A 16,456-nucleotide genomic window follows, 5' to 3' on the forward strand; every position below is an offset into this window, starting at 1 on the left:
CGGCCTGTGTATGCCAGGCATGCCTCTGCTCTTTGGTAGCCTCGCTGGGCCCCTCTATGCCCGCTGGACCCCTCTATGCCCGAGCTTCCTCCATTCCTTCCGTATCGCTGCCTGTCCTGCCCCCCCACCCCTTCGTCCCTCCCTGAGCCCCCCCTCCCTCCCAGCAGAGCCCCTAACCTTCGCACCCCGCAGCTGATGCGCCCTCCCTATTCTCCTTGTCTTACCAATTCCTTTACTCTGCCGACCCCTTTTTCCTACCACTTACCCCTTACGCCAGGCCTTCTGTGGCTGCCTGCGTTGGTGCCCCATCCCCCCAATCCCTTTGGCGCCCTTTCCTTCTACCACAGTTTCTCTTTTGCACCCTGCTATCACCCCGAGCCCAACCACCCGTACATTTCACTGGGACCGCTCTTAATAACATTCTATGCCTTAATCGCTCCATTTACTGGTCGCCTCTGCTGGGAGCCCCCACCAGCTCGGTACTCACAAATATATGCCTAATCCCTCCAGTATACTTTGCGTGCCTCTTCACCAACCAGTGACCTCCAACAATATGATGTTGCTACACATGTAATATCCGCCTCGTCCTTCCCTTTAAACGGTAACTTTCACAATTACTTGCCACCCCGCGATGTCCTTGCCTGCGTGCAGCACAAGACCCCTTGCCCCTACTCCGCCCATCACCAACCCACAAGCTAGCCTAGGACCGACCCCCACGGTCCCGGGCCAGTGAAGCCAGCACCAAGAACCCCAGCTGCCCCCCCTATCCTCCGACACCCCTTGCTGTGCTTCTCTCCCCTGCTGCACTCTCCTGCTCTCTAGAGATGTGGCCTAACGACCAGAGCTGCCATCTAAGTCACGTAAATACAAAACATGTTGCATTCCAAATGCTATAGGTGTCACATTCGCGAACGTTATAACTATTGGCATTGTAAATGACAAAGATATCAATTTAGCTATTTTAAAAACTAACAAATAAATAAAATATTTGTCATTTACAAGACCAATAGCTCCAACTTTTCTAATGCGAGACCTATTGCATTTCCAATGCTTGTTGTAATTACATTGCTGCTGGCAACCATGCCTGATGCACTGAGGTGATCACTGGTAGTAAACTTGCAAATGGTGGCACTGATGTAAGACCTTTTGTGGACATTGTTACAATACAAGTAACATTGGTAGCTCCCGATGAGTTTAAATGAACATAAGTAGCTCGAATTATAGAAAAGGTTGGAGACCCCTGGCTAGAGCAACGTTAATGTTAGATTCATAGGTCCCAGGTCCCATATGTTGCACACTTACAAAGTTACTTCCCACAGGAGAACTGGCATGTGCTATGGTGGGGAAAGATGGATGGTATGGTGCCCAGTGATACTCTGCTGCACACTTACGGATTAAACCTTGGGTTGCAAACAGTGGGTTTCTGTTTTAGCCCTGGCAAAACACGACTGCTAAAGGAAGGATGGATAGTTATGAATTGGATTGAAAAATGGGGCATGGTTTCTATGCATTGCACTGGCCTGCACTTAAAAGGCAAGTTGTGGGTCCTTCCCCAGAAAGTGAGTTCTATTTTGATGGCTGCGAAAGTGGAATATTAATAGGCTGGTGAATTAGGACGTGTGTGCATGCTTCCATTAGTCTCCTAACCGGTTGATGTCAGAAGCTGCCTTGACAGTGAAGACGGCAATTTGTTTGGGTGAGCAGGCCTTGGCAGCCACTGTGCATAGGGTGAATGTGTGATTGCTTAGGTGGACGGAAGGTTGTGACTGAAGTCTTCCTGGTTGATAATGCTCCGATGTGATTCAGTCAAAAGCATTGCGTCTGTGAGAGGCGGAAGTCTGCTCAGCACTTGCAGTGATGTTGCATGAAAGACCCTAGTCATGTTCGGGGTTCTCTCAGGTGGGGACTGTCTGGATAATCCAAAATATAGAAAAGACTTGTTCCAAGTGGCAACATAGCGTAACTAGTGTAGAGTGCAGTTATCATGCCTGATCACCAGATATAGCCACCAGTGCTGTGGCTGGGGCAAGGCAATGCTGCACGACAGGCTCAAACTGATAGCTGGGTGTTGATCTTGGAAATCCCAAGGCCTACACATTGGTTGCCTATTAAATTAGCAACACTCTAGTTGGAGGCAAGGAGAAATAGAGCAATCTCATAGTGGGACCATACTGTTTCCCCTAAGGCTAAGAATAACTCATTTGAGAATCTATTGGGACTAAAGAGAGGAGTAGCTCAGAAGGCCTAGGGCGAGAAATAATAAGAGGTAAGGCCAAAGTTGTAAAACTCAAGATACATTTAAGTAGTTAGTAGAGTCTGTATCATGGAGATTCCTTAAACGTGTTAATTTGTTGTGAGATCAAGTAATCGCCAAAGCCACTAAACCAGATCTCCCAGTTGTGTCCCCTCAAAATACTCATGTAGATGTTTAGCTGCAAATAGGAGGACTGGCAATTGACTTGGAGAGTTTGTGATTATTGGACAGTTGTGGAAGGAAAGGCTTCCTTTCCTCAGCTCCATACAACTATAAACCCAATAGGCTTCCAGTTTACTTTTATGGGTCATGTATTCAGTGGTCAACTGTACATGGCAGGCAGTGTCATGACCAGTCATTGCAGAAAGAGCGAGTTCAACTACAGCAACACTTGTGCAAAACTTGCAGAGATCTTGAAGACCTTGTGGAGGGTACAGTGAGCTCCTTAAATTACAAGGATGTCTTCTGTTGGAGCCAGTAGGTGTGACCATGCAGCATTATATTGCAGGATGAAATAGTATGCAAAATTGCTACTATGGTTTAACAGTGAGCATATTATCTACCCATTTCAGCAGATATGGGGGATGGAAGAAAAGCAATGTGGAGTGGGCATGGAGGGAAAAAGCAGTACACAGAGAAGAGCAACAAAGAGCGGTGGATAAAACCATGAGCAAAAAAGCAACATGGAGCACAGAGATTGAAAGGAGTTTGGTGTGTGGAGAAGAACATGAGAAAAAGCTTACAGCATTAGGGAAACAGCAGCAGGGGAGTGTTGGGGCAGACATTTGGAGGGGAAAAGCACACAAAGAAGCGAGCTGGCAAAAACATGTACTCAAATGGAAGGCTTAAGCAAAAAGAAACAAGCATTTGCAATACAATAGGTCTCACATTAGTTAAAATTTGAGCTATTGGCGTTGCTAATATTAATAGAACGGCAATAGCTCATACTTTCAATGATGCTTTGCTGAAGTCATCGACACCATATCATTACGCTGTGACACTCTTATAAAAATGTTCCAAGTAACAAGAACTTACTAAGAAAGAGAGTTTAACCTATTGGCATTGTAAATGACAATGCCTTTTACTTAGGTTTTAAAAATCAACACATAAATAAAATGCATTGCCATTTACAATGCAAATAGCTCAAACACGCGTACATGCAAGACCTATTGTATTGCAAATGCTTGTTGCTCTCTACATCTCCACCACTATCCCAGACTCCCTAAATAACACACAGCTCAGCTTTTTCAGGGTAATTCCAAGTTGTTGGTGAGGAGCAGGTTGGGGTAGCTGGGCAGAGGGTTCCAGGTAGCTGGGACAGAAAGGAAGTTAGACAAGGGTTAAACTCAGGCGCTATAAAGGACATTAAAAAACGGATTAAAAAAAATAAGCTGAATCCCTGGAGCCAGATCGAGACTGCTGACTGCATGGCTTTAATGAGGCTGCTCGGTGCTCTACTCTGAAGGTTGGCACCCTGAACATGGCCCCAGCTCGGCCATGATAAAGGCCGGCCCTGGGCCCTGGGCCTTAGATGGAGTATTATTTGAACTGATGCAGGTCCCAGTATTCACCGAACATCACCCCGAACCTTTTACCTGCCCCTGGGTCCTATGAAAACCCAGGGAATTAAGGCCAAGGTGTGAAAGTCCGATTCCTTAGAGGGGGAGGAGTGCAAAGCAGTCTACCCCGTAGTTAAAAATAGTCCCTAGCTGTTTAAACAAGCATTTGGAATCCACAGATGGGCGGGGGAAATAAAGCAGAGCCAAGAAATGCAGGATCTGAATATGTGGATAATATGCTGAATCTGAATTCAGCATATTATCCACTATGTTTCAGGAAGTCAACTTCATTCCTCATCTCACCGCTGTCTGTGTTATAATAAGCACACCAGAGTACGGAGGGGTGGGGGAACCCCGATATTCACTTCTGCCATTGTGTACTTCAAAGCATACCATTGCTGACTTGTCTCTGCATGGTATTCGTCATGCTAGATGTAAGACATGTCTCCTTAAGATACTATGCCCAGCCTGCACACATGCCGAATCCTACACCCACCAATACACAGCTGCCATCACTGCTACAGCCACTGTAATAATGCCCCCCCCCCCACCCCATCTATATAATAAACATTGCTGCAACTCTGAACCACGCTATAATCAGGGCCACTGGAATTATCGAAAAAAAAAATTCTAGCTCAGGGGGTTCAAAAAGTTTCTGCGTTTGCCGCCGCAGACGGCCGCAGGGAAGGGGGTGGAGGCCTTCGGCCTCCGCGCTACATCACTTCCTCTGCACCTTGTAGCCAATTTTACAGATCTGCATTCTACACCCCTGAAACAAATCTGATTGTTTTTTCTCGACTAGACGCTGCCTTGAATACTACCCCCTGCTTAGGGCATTAAGTGGGCCGGGTCGTATTGTGTTAGATAAAGCAGCGCAACCTTGTGGTAAACTGTCTTACATTCTAATGTTGACAATTCGGTGCCAGTGACAACACCGGAAACCACCGGCTCAAATTAAGCACTGATACTACACAGGTCCCAAATACTGGCTTAGAATCTACACTTTACGTCCACAGAACAAAGGCTAATTATGTTTGAACGCGTTAAAACTGAAAAAGGACATCTCATTCCTGTATCGTATTCCCAAGAGAAAAGAACCTGGGGTTTATCTACAGCTGCCTCGGTTTACAATGTGCATTTTATTAGACTGTGAAAAGCATTCATTGCTGGTTTCTCCAGTACATTAGCTCTTACGACTGAGTATTCAATGTTTCTGTGGTTCTCTTTTAAAAAGTAATCTTGCTACAAAGGTCGCAGCCCGCTGATGTTGTCGGTGAGTCAGTGCTCGTTGACCTTGGCAGAAAGGTCCCCCGCAGCCACCTGCGCGCCCAGGCCCAGCACGCGCTGGAGGCAGAACATTACAGCATGAGTCACCAAGGGTAACTTTCCAGTGACAATCCAGTTGTCGACCTTGTGCTCTGCGACACTGTTTTTTTATTTCACTTACACGTGCAAATACACAAATCGGGTCTTGAAAAACAAGACACCTGCCTTCGTTTTGTTGCCATTCATTTTGTTTAGCAATAGTACCAAAAACGACGTAGTGTCACTCCAGCACACTCTGCAGTGCATCCTTGAGACTTAAATTCAGTTCGGAGTTTAGTGATTAAACGAACGCGTGCAGACATCTTGATTTGAATCCTACTGGGAGAGCAGGAACGGACTATGACAAGCCCGCAAGTGGTGCTTGTGCCTAACAGAGCGACATGTAGTTTCAATTATCGCGCCTGTGTCTGGGCACGATAATTGAAAACACATGGTGGCGGTGCGGGTAACCAACACCAATAGGCCATGGGCGGAGAAATGCACCCGCCTTTGGCCAATTGCGTGCTGTCTTTGATAAAAAGACGCACGCAAAGGCCAATAGCATGGGCGAAAAGGAAAAGCACAAGAACGAGCGTGTGCGATTCCTAGGTCCGTTTTGAAACCCCCTACAAGAGGTCTCTCGCTGCATGCGCAATGCTGCGCACTGCAACACTAGGCGCGAGATCTAAAAAGTAGCTCTCAGTAAACAGCCAACCAGCAAGATGTTAGAGAAACTAGAGGGACACAACCAAGATGGTCAAGCAGGGGCAATAAAAGCCATGGAATAAGAAGCAAGCAAATGAGTGAGAATAAAGCCAACCAATGTTAAGCAGTGGGTGGAATGAAAGCCCATGTAAATTATGGTAAACCCACATTAGTTATTTTGCAACCACACAGCTTGCGCGATCTGCTAGGCTCAAGCTAATAAAAGAGTACATTAGGTGGAACAGTACAAATTTATGGGGCAGGAAGTGTTGGTAAGATGCTAAAAGGACATGTTAAAGGGTGGCTCTGGACCTATCAGTACCAAGTTTACGTATGTAAAGTTAGTCCTGCATTGGAGTATAAGGAAATTCTAAGGAGTTTAACGAGCAACGTAACTGAAAGTGAGACATACCAGTCAGTTCAACAGTTCTTACAAGCAAGCACACCACTAATTTAAAAAAAATATTTCCAACTTGGCTGTCATTTTTTTTTTAATAAGTCTTTTATGCTGAAACTCTAACTAAAACAGATCAGTGGATGGGGGACTGTTATTCATAGATCCATGACAATAACGTTCGATAATTCGATTTTCCTAAAAATAATAATAAAAATAAAGATTAGTACTCATACCACTGGCTGCAACCGTATTTGCTCTTTTGCCTTGTGCAACTCTTTCCGAACTTTGTATATCTGGTGTTGTGTGTTCTGATTATCCAACTTTTCGTTTTCCAGCTCCGACGTACATATCTGAATCTTGCAACAGATGCAAACAAAAGAAAGATTCAGTAACTAAAGAAAAAGTACCTACAACCCAATGTATTGCCATACAGCACTAAGCTAAGCAAATTAAATTAGAAGCCATTTACATTTCACTTTGAGATAACTCTACAATGACAAAAAAAATCACAAGTAGAAACAGATATACTAATCCCAGCTTCTTAAGTTACCATACGTTTCATAAAGCATACCAAACATATTATTCAACAGCTTCCCTGATATAATGAAAATATTAAACGAACATGGAAGAAAAGAACATGCGATACAGGTGGCAACATGCAGTTGAAATTATGCAAAGGCAAATTTCCTAGGACAATTAAGATGAATAGTTTTGCTATGTTTTCGTGCATTATGCTTATAATCAATGGAATAGGGCTAAGAGCATGATCTACTTTGGGACGCAGTTCTCTTTAGAGCCCAACAACGTGATGGGTGGTGGAAACTCTTTCATTATATCGCTTCAATGCATTTTTTCAGGTTTGAAGCAGTGCAAATCACTACTCAACATAATGCTACTTTTATGCAAAAAGCATTTGGGCTTTTACTGAAGTCCGTGTAACTTCAGTGTCCATATTACAGGTCTCCTTCAGATCTAGAGATTCTTAGGATTTGCTAAATACAGAGTGAGTTTTTGGGAATAGCCCCAGGTTATACAATACGAATAGGCGGTTTCAAGAGGACTTTGCAAAATGAAACTTGATGGGCGACAGACACCACAGTCTTAAGGAATGGAAATAATCCACTACCCTTGAACATGGGTCCAATGTTACAGAGACAACAATAGGACCTTTAGAGGTGGGAATTCCTGAACCTACAACTTGGGGCAACAATAAAAGTGGTTTTAATACCAAATTTCATAAATGTGTTGTAGGTCAACAATAACATCACAAACCTCACAACAACATGAAATCGACATACATAACATTTGTGTGTAGAAGCAGGGGTTGATAGGCTGGATCCATGATTTTGACCTTGCTCACTCTGACCGTTTCTGCTTCCAAAATGTTGGTAATTATTTGGTAAAATAAAAGCCAGAGCAATCTGAGTAAGTAGAGTATTTGTGCACTTCAGAAATGCAGCTTTATCCACCATTCCTACTGCTGAAACCTAGATTAGTGCTGGAGAGTGGTAGAGTAATCCCCACCATGGTATTGAAAATTGTGGTGCACAATAACAGCACCAAATGAGCAATCGACTGGTAATGAGAGACTAACTGAGCAAAGGTCAAAGCCACTGATTTTCCTTTGGATAGTGGTCTTTGAATGCATAGGACTTTAGCTTCGCAGCAGCACGTTTGTCACAAAGAACTGAAGTACACTGTATAGACGGAGCCAATCCATTTATCTATTATAGACATGGTTTGCATTTGCAAAGTCCTCGCCTAACCGAAAAAGGATAAGACTTTTGGCGGTCTTGAATAGAGAAAAAAATTGTCAAATTAAGATTAAGCAAATTTCTGTGATACAAAACAGTAATTTAGGGCTTTTTGACAGACTGATTCACATGTCTAAACACCCTTGCTATGCGTTTGATTCACTCTCAACCTACCAACCAAATGCTCTCTCTTCCAGAAGTTAATCACAACTGTGACATCAAATGCTATTGCAAATAATGCCTAAACCGTTTATAAAATATGTGGAAGTAGTTTAGAACACTCACCCTTATATTTAGTGACTCAAAGCAATATATTGTGGGATATATTAAACATAAGGAATAAAACACTAGGTAGTACAGTAAAAAAGAAAGTACACATTTTATTTAAAAGATTGCAATACGTTTGACTGGAGACTCAATTAAAATCCTCTAGGGAAGAGTAACAGTCTCCAGGAATCTGGGTAATGCTGAAAATGTGGATATGACCTGGATAACTTCACACTAATGTAAGAGCTGTAAAAGGCTTACTGCTACTTAAAAGTAGGTCTTAATTGACCACTGGGACAAGTCTGAACCGAACCAAAATGAACAATTTACCAAAATCAATGTTGTTCACTGGCACCGATAAAATGGAATCTCCTGTAATCAGAATTATTTTAGCAGCGGAATAATTATCTCCCAAACAGCAAATATGGAAAAAAGGGATGGAGGCTATAATGCAAGTAATGTCATAAGAAGGGGTCAAGCTTAAAGAACAAAACATTGGCATCTTTCATTACTGTCTCGAAAATGCTTCTAGAGATGTATAATGGCAGCAAATCAGGAATGTCCATTCAGTCTATACAAGAGAGTCCCACAAGAAGCAATCCCAAGCACTAACAAGCATGTAAAGCATTTATAGAAGGGCATGCAAGTTTATTCGGTATTGAAATAATTATAGGAAAGACTTCAACCAAATAAGTAAACCTTTGAACCCTATTGACTTGGATAAAATATTCAACGATATACGATGTAAATCAACAAAAAAAGTTTGTTCCTACAGTTTATTCCACTATACCAACATTTTATTTAACTCTAAATCAAACGTATAACTTGCCTCATTTTTAACACTTTTCTCGTCCCAGCTCAAGGGTGTAAATGTTTACAATTTTGGCTAGGAAAGTGGAAGAATGTGGTGGTTTTGAGGCTCTGGTTCTTTGAATGCAGTCATACACAGTTTTGGAAGGTAGTGGGAGCGGTTTCCCAACTTGTAAACAATGCTTCTGTTATTTGTGCAGAATATCTATAACGAAGAGGCTAAATTTGACCTTGCTGCTTCTCCACCATCTGTGGACAGAAAGGCTGTCAAGCAGGATCTGGAAGTTTAGCATAATGTTCATAATGCATGAGGGTTTTTAAGAGAGGATCAAGACAGACTATAGCAATTATCTTATAAGAAGCTTCTATTACATGTCTACGTTTTCAGTTAGGAACATCTAACGAGATAGGGTGAGTACAAGAGTCTTTTACCAGGGTTGCTGATACCAAACTGTATACCTCAAATACCCTCAAATTAAATAAAGTTGAAAGAGCCATCTTAAATGGCGGGAGATCTCTGTGGATTTTCGGAGGTAGCATTTAAAACAAAAATCAACTCCCTGCCCCTTTGGAAAGTGATATGAACCATAAGAGTAAGATGAGATGGTCAAACTGTATCCTCGTCTACATTTCTACAAAGCACTCAATTCTTATAGAAAGGCAGTTTGAGGAACAACCTGGCACCAGTGATAAAGAAAGTATGTTGTATGAAATGGTCAGTTGGGTATTAACCATGGTTGTGACTTAGGACATTTCCTTTTATCTTTCTCTTTATCTTAGGAGACGAATCTAGACTATTTTTATCGGCGTGCCTCTGACAGACTTGCTAAAGTTGGATTTAACAGTGGGTTAATTTACCTCTCTCTGTGAAAAAACAGTACTTTCTTTCTCCAGTTAGAGTTTGTCAGTAGCCTTGCTACTCTCCATTGCGGGTTGCCTATATAGGCACCACTTAGGAATGTCGATGTACGTTACTTTTCGCAACTTTCCACACCAGAAGTGCAGAGCCATGAAGTACGCAGACCATTGGTGTGGAAAACTACTGCCCTGAAAGGGGAAAGCCCTGTCCCTAGAAATCCATTTGTGGAGTGGAGAGGATGGACAGGTTGGTAAGGAATCTGCGGCTAGATAGCATCTCTACCAGACAAGGCGTTACCAAAGGTAAGTAACTTGTTAATATGATAGAGACTTCTAGCCGAAGATTTCTTACCTTAGAATAAATACCCAAGCAATAGCTCCCCGGAGGTGGGTCTGCGGACCAACTTTGCACGAGGAAGTCTTGCACGACCGTACAGGCAAAGTGCCCAACCCTATGGACCGGATTGTCCAGACTGTAATGTTAGGTAGACGTGTACAAGGAAGCACACATTGCTGCCTGGCAGATGTCGAAGACCTGAACACGAGCAAACGTAGTGGTAGCAACTTCAACTTTGGTGTAATGAGCACACAAACCCTCAGAGGATTGTTTTAGAAAATGCATTGCATATTTTAATACAGTGCACAATCCATCGTGAGATGGTCCGCTTCTGTAGGTCAGTCCTTTCTTCGCTCTCGTTCACCTGGAATTCTTGTGTGCATCAAGGTAGAATGGCAAGGCTCTTTACTGGGTGCAGACGGTGAAGTCGCTCCTCTTCCTTGGAGGGATGAGGTGGAGCGATAAAAGGAGGCAGAGTGATCGATTGACCTAGGAGAAAGGGAGTGACAAATTTCGGGAGAAAGGAAGCTCTCGTATGAAGCATAAGTTTATCGGGGTAGATGTTCAGATAAGGAGACTTAGATGGCCAGGCCTGGAACTCACTGACCCTCCGGGCAGATGTTATTGCCACCAGGAAGTACAGCTTGATGGTAAGGATTCCGAGAGGACAATTGTGCAGGGGCTCAACGGGAGTGCACATAAGGAAAGTGAGGACGAGATTGAGGTCCCACTGGGGCATAATAAAGAGAGAAGGTGGAAACAAATGTTGTAAATCTTTCAGAAAATTATGTAGAATAGGGGATTGAAGAGGGACGGCTGATCAGGTAACAACAGAAAAGCTGAAATAGAGATAGCACTTCAGAGTGCCCAGAGAAGAGGATGAACAGGAGAACCTGGGAAAAGGGGGGCCGAAAGGGTATCAATTTGTCTTTCTGTACACCATGCCACACATTATGCCCCAACGGCAGGCGTAACCCGTCTTGATGGAGTGACAACTGGCTGCCAAGACAACTTCACAGACTTAGGGAGGAACATCGAAAGCTGTCAACCGTAACTGCTCAATCTCCATGCAAGAAGACGGAGCGTTGACCGGTTCAGGTGGAGAACCCTTCTCTACTGCAACAGAAGACCCGTCCCAAGGGGCAGTCTGATCGCAGTGCTGATGGCCATGCACAACAGCCCGGGATACCAGACTCTCCAAGCCCAGTCCGGAGCCACAAGGATACCTTGGGCCCGGTCGTTCCAGATCATCTTGACAACTCTGGGTAGGAGAGATATGGGTGGAACAGTGTACAGGAGACCTGAGCTCCTTTTGAGACTAAAAGTGTCTCCAAGCGAAAGCCACCCTGGAAACTCCATTGCACATTCTCATCAGTGGCAAACAGATTTAACCAATGCTCCCCCCATTGCTGAAAGTAACCTTGCACCACCTCAGGATGGAGTAGCCATTTGTGGTCCGCAAGATATCTGTGGCTGAGTTTGTTCTCTCTAGCATTCAGAGAGCATAACAGAAGTTGAACCACCAGAGATATACCCTGCTGTTCCAGCCATGTCCAGAGACTGCAGGGCCTCTTGACAGAGGGTCCACAATCCCACCCGCCCTGCTTGTTGCAGTACCACATGGCAGAGGCGTTATCCATGAACACTTGCACTAATCTTCACTGACTAGAGAATAGAAAGGTTTCAATGCCAATCGAATTGCTCGGAGCTCCAACAGGTTGTTGTGGAGTCTGTATTCTACCGGAAACCAGAGTCCTCTGTTCTCCACCCCTCCCAGATGGTCACCCCATCCCAAGAGTGATGCACCCATCACTACCGTCAGATAGCAGGTCCTTTGCAGTTCCCTCCAAGATCTGGACCATGTTGGAGAGATTCCCCTGATGTTGCGCCCACTGGAACTTCAGGTCCTACTGCAGAGTCTGCATATGTCAACGGCCATGTCACAAACAGGTTGCAGGAGGCCATAAGGACCAGCCGCCTCAGTCAGTCTCACCAAAATCCAGGATAGAGGCTGAAACATCCGTATAGCAGCAGGGCTTGATAAATCCACTCGCCCGCTCGCATTTGCGAGGGAGAATTGCTGAGGACGAGCTATTTTTAGGTCCTACTCGCCCTTTCTGGCGAGTAGGAAGTTAAGGAATATGCTACTTACCAGTATGCATCTGTTCTTGGCATGAAGGGCTGCTGACATTCATATCTGTGCATAGATCGCCGCCTAGTGTTGGGTCCGGATGATTGCACATTGTTGTCCTGGAAGAGTCTTCGAAGTATCACGAGATAGGAGACTCCTCCCCTGGACTACAGTGCGCATGGGCATCCGCTCCATCCCCAGATTGTTTTTCGCCATTGTGGCAGAGATGGAGTGTAATACTGAAAGTGATGACCATGCCTGAAAATGCTTCTGAGAGCTGCAGCTGCGACAGGCACCGGGGAGGAGGGCGGGCGATATGAATGTCAGCAGACCTTTATGCCAAGAACAGATGCATACTGGTAAGTAGCATATTCCGTTCGAGGCATGAGGGCTGCTGAATTCATATCTGTGCATAGAATAAATAGCAGTTTCCTCCTTACCGGCGGGTGCCCGTGCCAGCTGCAGCAGTCTGAAAGAGAGTTCTGAGAACAGCCTGTCCTACAGCAGCTTGCTGTTTGGAGTGTACATCTACGCAGTAGTGTTTGGTAAATGTATGTATGGTGGTCCATGTGGCTGCTCTACATATATCCTCTAGAGGAATATTACCCAGGAAAGCCATGGAAGCCCCCAACTTGCGTGTGGAATGCGCTCTAGGGGGAACTGTTAATGTGCGCTTAGCTTTCTGATAACAGATCTGGATACATTTAACAATCCACTTGGCTATACCTGACTTGGAGATATGGTTGCCTTTATGTTGTGGATAGAATGCAACGAACAGCTGTTTAGTCTTTCGAAAGTCTTTTGTCCTGTCGATGTAATACAGGAGAGCTCTTTTGACATCCAAGGTGTGCAGTGCTCTGTCTGCCACTGAATCTGGGTTAGGAAAGAAAACTGGCAGTTCTATATTTTGGTTAAGGTGGAACTGCGAAACCACCTTTGGCATGAATTTAGGGCTGGTGCGAAGCACCACTCTATTCACATGAATTTGCAGGTAGGGTTCCTGAATTGTGAGAGCTTGCAGTTCACTGACCCTCCGCAGCGATGTAATAGCTATTAGGAAGGCCACCTTCCAGGTGAGGAACTGTATGTCACAGGAATGGAGTGGCTCAAAGGGCGGCCCCATGAGTCTGGTGAGAACGATATTTAAGTTCCAGACTGGTGAAGGGGGGTGTCTGGGAGGGATTATTCTCTTAAGTCCTTCTAAAAAGGCTTTAATGGCAGGTACCCTGAAAACGGAAAGGTGCTGCCTGTTTTGAAGGTAAGCGGCTATGGCCACCAGATGGATCCTGATGGAACTGTACGCCAGGTTGCATTGGTACAGATGCAATAAGTAACATATGATGTTTTGCGTAGATGCGTCCAACGGATTAATGTTATTGTTGGAGCAGTAAATAACAAACCGCTTCCATTTGGCTGCATAGCAGGCCCTGGTAGTCGGTCGTCTTGCCTCCTTGATGATATTCATGCACTCAGGGGGCAAGTTCAGGTATCCAAACTCTATGACCTCAGGAGCCAAATCACAAGGTTCAACTGTTGGGGATCTGGATGCTGAATGTCGCCATGGCTCTGAGTGAGGAGGCTGGGAGTGAGGCGCAGCCGTTGGTGAGGCACCACGGAAAGTTCCAGGAACGTGGTGTACCAAGCCTGCTGTGCCCACGTTGGAGCAACTAGGATGAGTGTCATGGAGTGTTGTTGCAGTTTGCACGCCACCAGAGGTATGAGGGGGGCTGGCTGAAAAGCGTACGCAAATCTGTCTGACCAGTTCATCCATATCGCATTGCCCGGAGACTGCGGGTGTGGGAACCTGGCGGCGAAGTTTGGGCATTTTGCGTTCTCGCTTGTGGCGAAGAGGTCGATGTCTGGATGACCCCACTGTTGGAAGTACGGATGGAGAACCGACGGGTGGATCTCCCACTCGTGCATCTGATGACTGTGCCTGCTGAGCAGGTCCGCCATCTGGTTGTCGACACCCGGGAGATGCTCCGCCATGAGGAAGATGTTCCTCTGAATGGCCCACTTCCACATGCTTTGGGCAAGGTGAGACAGCTGCGGGGAGTGCGTGCCTCCCTGCTTCTGTATGTAATACATGGCGGTCATGTTGTCCGTCCGGACTAACACAACCTTGTTGCACAGGTGCAGCTTGAATGCCTTCAGTGCCATGAAGATCGCCATGAGTTCCAACACATTGATATGCATCCGTTGCTGTTGTGCTGTCCATAGTCCCTGCACTGTGTAGTGGAGGACATGCGCTCCCCAAGCCTGGAGAGATGCGTCAGTCGTTAGCACTATCTGTGGGACAGGCTCTTGGAACGGTCGTCCCCTGCAAAGGTTTTGTGGGTTCCACCAATGCAGAGAGCTGTAAGCACAACCGGTCACCAACACTAGGTCCTTTAAATGGCCATGAGCCTGGTTCCACTGACGGGCTAAGCATTCTTGAAGGGGTCGCATGTGCAGCCTCGAGTGCGGGACAATGAATATGCAGGATGCCATCATGCCGATCAGTTGCATGAAAACTTGCGCTGGGAGGGATCGCTGAGGTTGGAACCTCCTGATGAGCGTTTGCATGCTGTTGACACTGGCTGGGTTTGGCTGCGCCGTGGCCAACTGGGTGTTTAATGTCGCCCACAGGTACTGTTGCACATGGGCCGGCTGCAGGTGAGACTTTGCGTAGTTGAGAGAGAACCCTAGACTGTGAAGGAGGTGAATGGTTCGCGAGATGTCGCGGCCGCACTGCTCGGCAGATTTGGCCTGCACGAGCCAGTCGTCCAGGTCGGGGTACACGTGAACACCTCTGCGAAGGTGCGCTGCCACAGTCGCTAAGCACTTGGTGAAAACTCTGGGAGCAGTAGTGACCCCGAACGGCAGAACCTTGAATTGGTAATGCTGACTGTTGATTGTGAACCTGAGATATTTTTTGTGGCTTGGGTGAATGGGAATGTGGAAATACGCATCCTTGAGGTCCACGGTGGCTAGGAAGTGGCCCTGACGGAGCAGCGGCAGGACTTGTTGTAAAGTTAGCATGTGAAAGTGCTACGAAAGGATGTATTGGTTGAGGGGTCTGAGGTCTAGAATGGGCCGCAGGGACCCGTCCCTTTTTTTTTTTTTTGGGATCAAGAAGTACAGGGAGTGGGGGAGGAGCCAAGATGGCGGAGGAGACAGACGTGTAGTCTCCCGGCTCCGCGAGCCTTTGTCTCCCGCAGGTAAATTTTGCCATCCATCCTGTCACTGAGTGGCTGCGGGAGAACGGCGAAAGTAAACGGAGGCTGTTGCCGTTTCTCCGAGGTCCCTGCCAGCCCCCCAACTGGAGATATCGCCGAGCTGCTTCGGCGGCCGCTCCTGGACATTGAGCTGAGACCCGGGCTGACCCGCTAAGATGGCGCCTGCTGGAGCTCCGTGACCCGGCCGAGACGGGGCAATACTGACGACCTGCCGTGCAACACGCAAATGCCTTTAACCATCGGCCCCTCTCACAGGGTTTTCCTTTGGCTGCCTGGAATTTACCCCGCCGATCTGCTGTGGAGGATGCTCAGGTGAGAAACGCCGCGCACTCCCCGCACTGGGCTGTGGCCAGCTGACGGTGCCTGCCTCTGACCCGTCCTCGCTCTGGGTCGATCGAGGGTGTCTCATCCTGCTGTGCCTCCGTTACCGGCTGCCCTGCACTGTATCGGTGACCGGAGACCCTGTTTCGTTTTGCGGACCTTGCCGACTTAACCCCGTGCTTTCCCAGCAGAGGGATGGAAATGGATGGCGCTGTTGTAGCGCGGGAAGGCTCTGCTATGACCCACAAATGTGCTGTCGGGGGGGCTTTTGATCGGTGTGCCGGGGCGCGAGCCGCACATTACGCTGTGGATGAAGTGGAACCTTCGCCTGAGCCGACCTGCGGCTCTGTTATGTTAGCGCTCGCTGACTTGAGGGCTGCGTGGTGTGAAAGCTCCTATTTGCTGGGCAGGAGGGAGGCTTGACGATGTGTTACTATCAATGGCGCTTATACCTCCGACTTCTTCCCCACGCAGTATTGATCTGCTTTCATTTGGCTCCAACTGTGCTACGATGTTACCGCCCGAACACATGGGAGATGT

At 46.4% G+C, this 16,456-nt stretch overlaps 1 protein-coding gene across 2 annotated transcripts in view; it reads right to left on the minus strand.

Annotated features, from left to right (window-relative positions):
* CEP55 (centrosomal protein 55) overlaps positions 1-16,456 on the minus strand; it is a 236,993-nt gene that overhangs the window by 22,367 nt on the left and 198,170 nt on the right. For both annotated transcript variants that reach the window (XM_086922486.1, XM_086922485.1), the window contains exon 8: positions 6,454-6,576. In XM_086922486.1, the coding sequence (XP_086778612.1) occupies positions 6,454-6,576 (123 nt within the window). The remainder of the gene's footprint in view (positions 1-6,453; positions 6,577-16,456) is intronic.

The sequence above is a fragment of the Lissotriton vulgaris genome, chromosome 5 (genome assembly GCF_964263255.1).
Source record: "Lissotriton vulgaris chromosome 5, aLisVul1.2, whole genome shotgun sequence".
NCBI lineage: Eukaryota > Metazoa > Chordata > Amphibia > Caudata > Salamandridae > Lissotriton > Lissotriton vulgaris.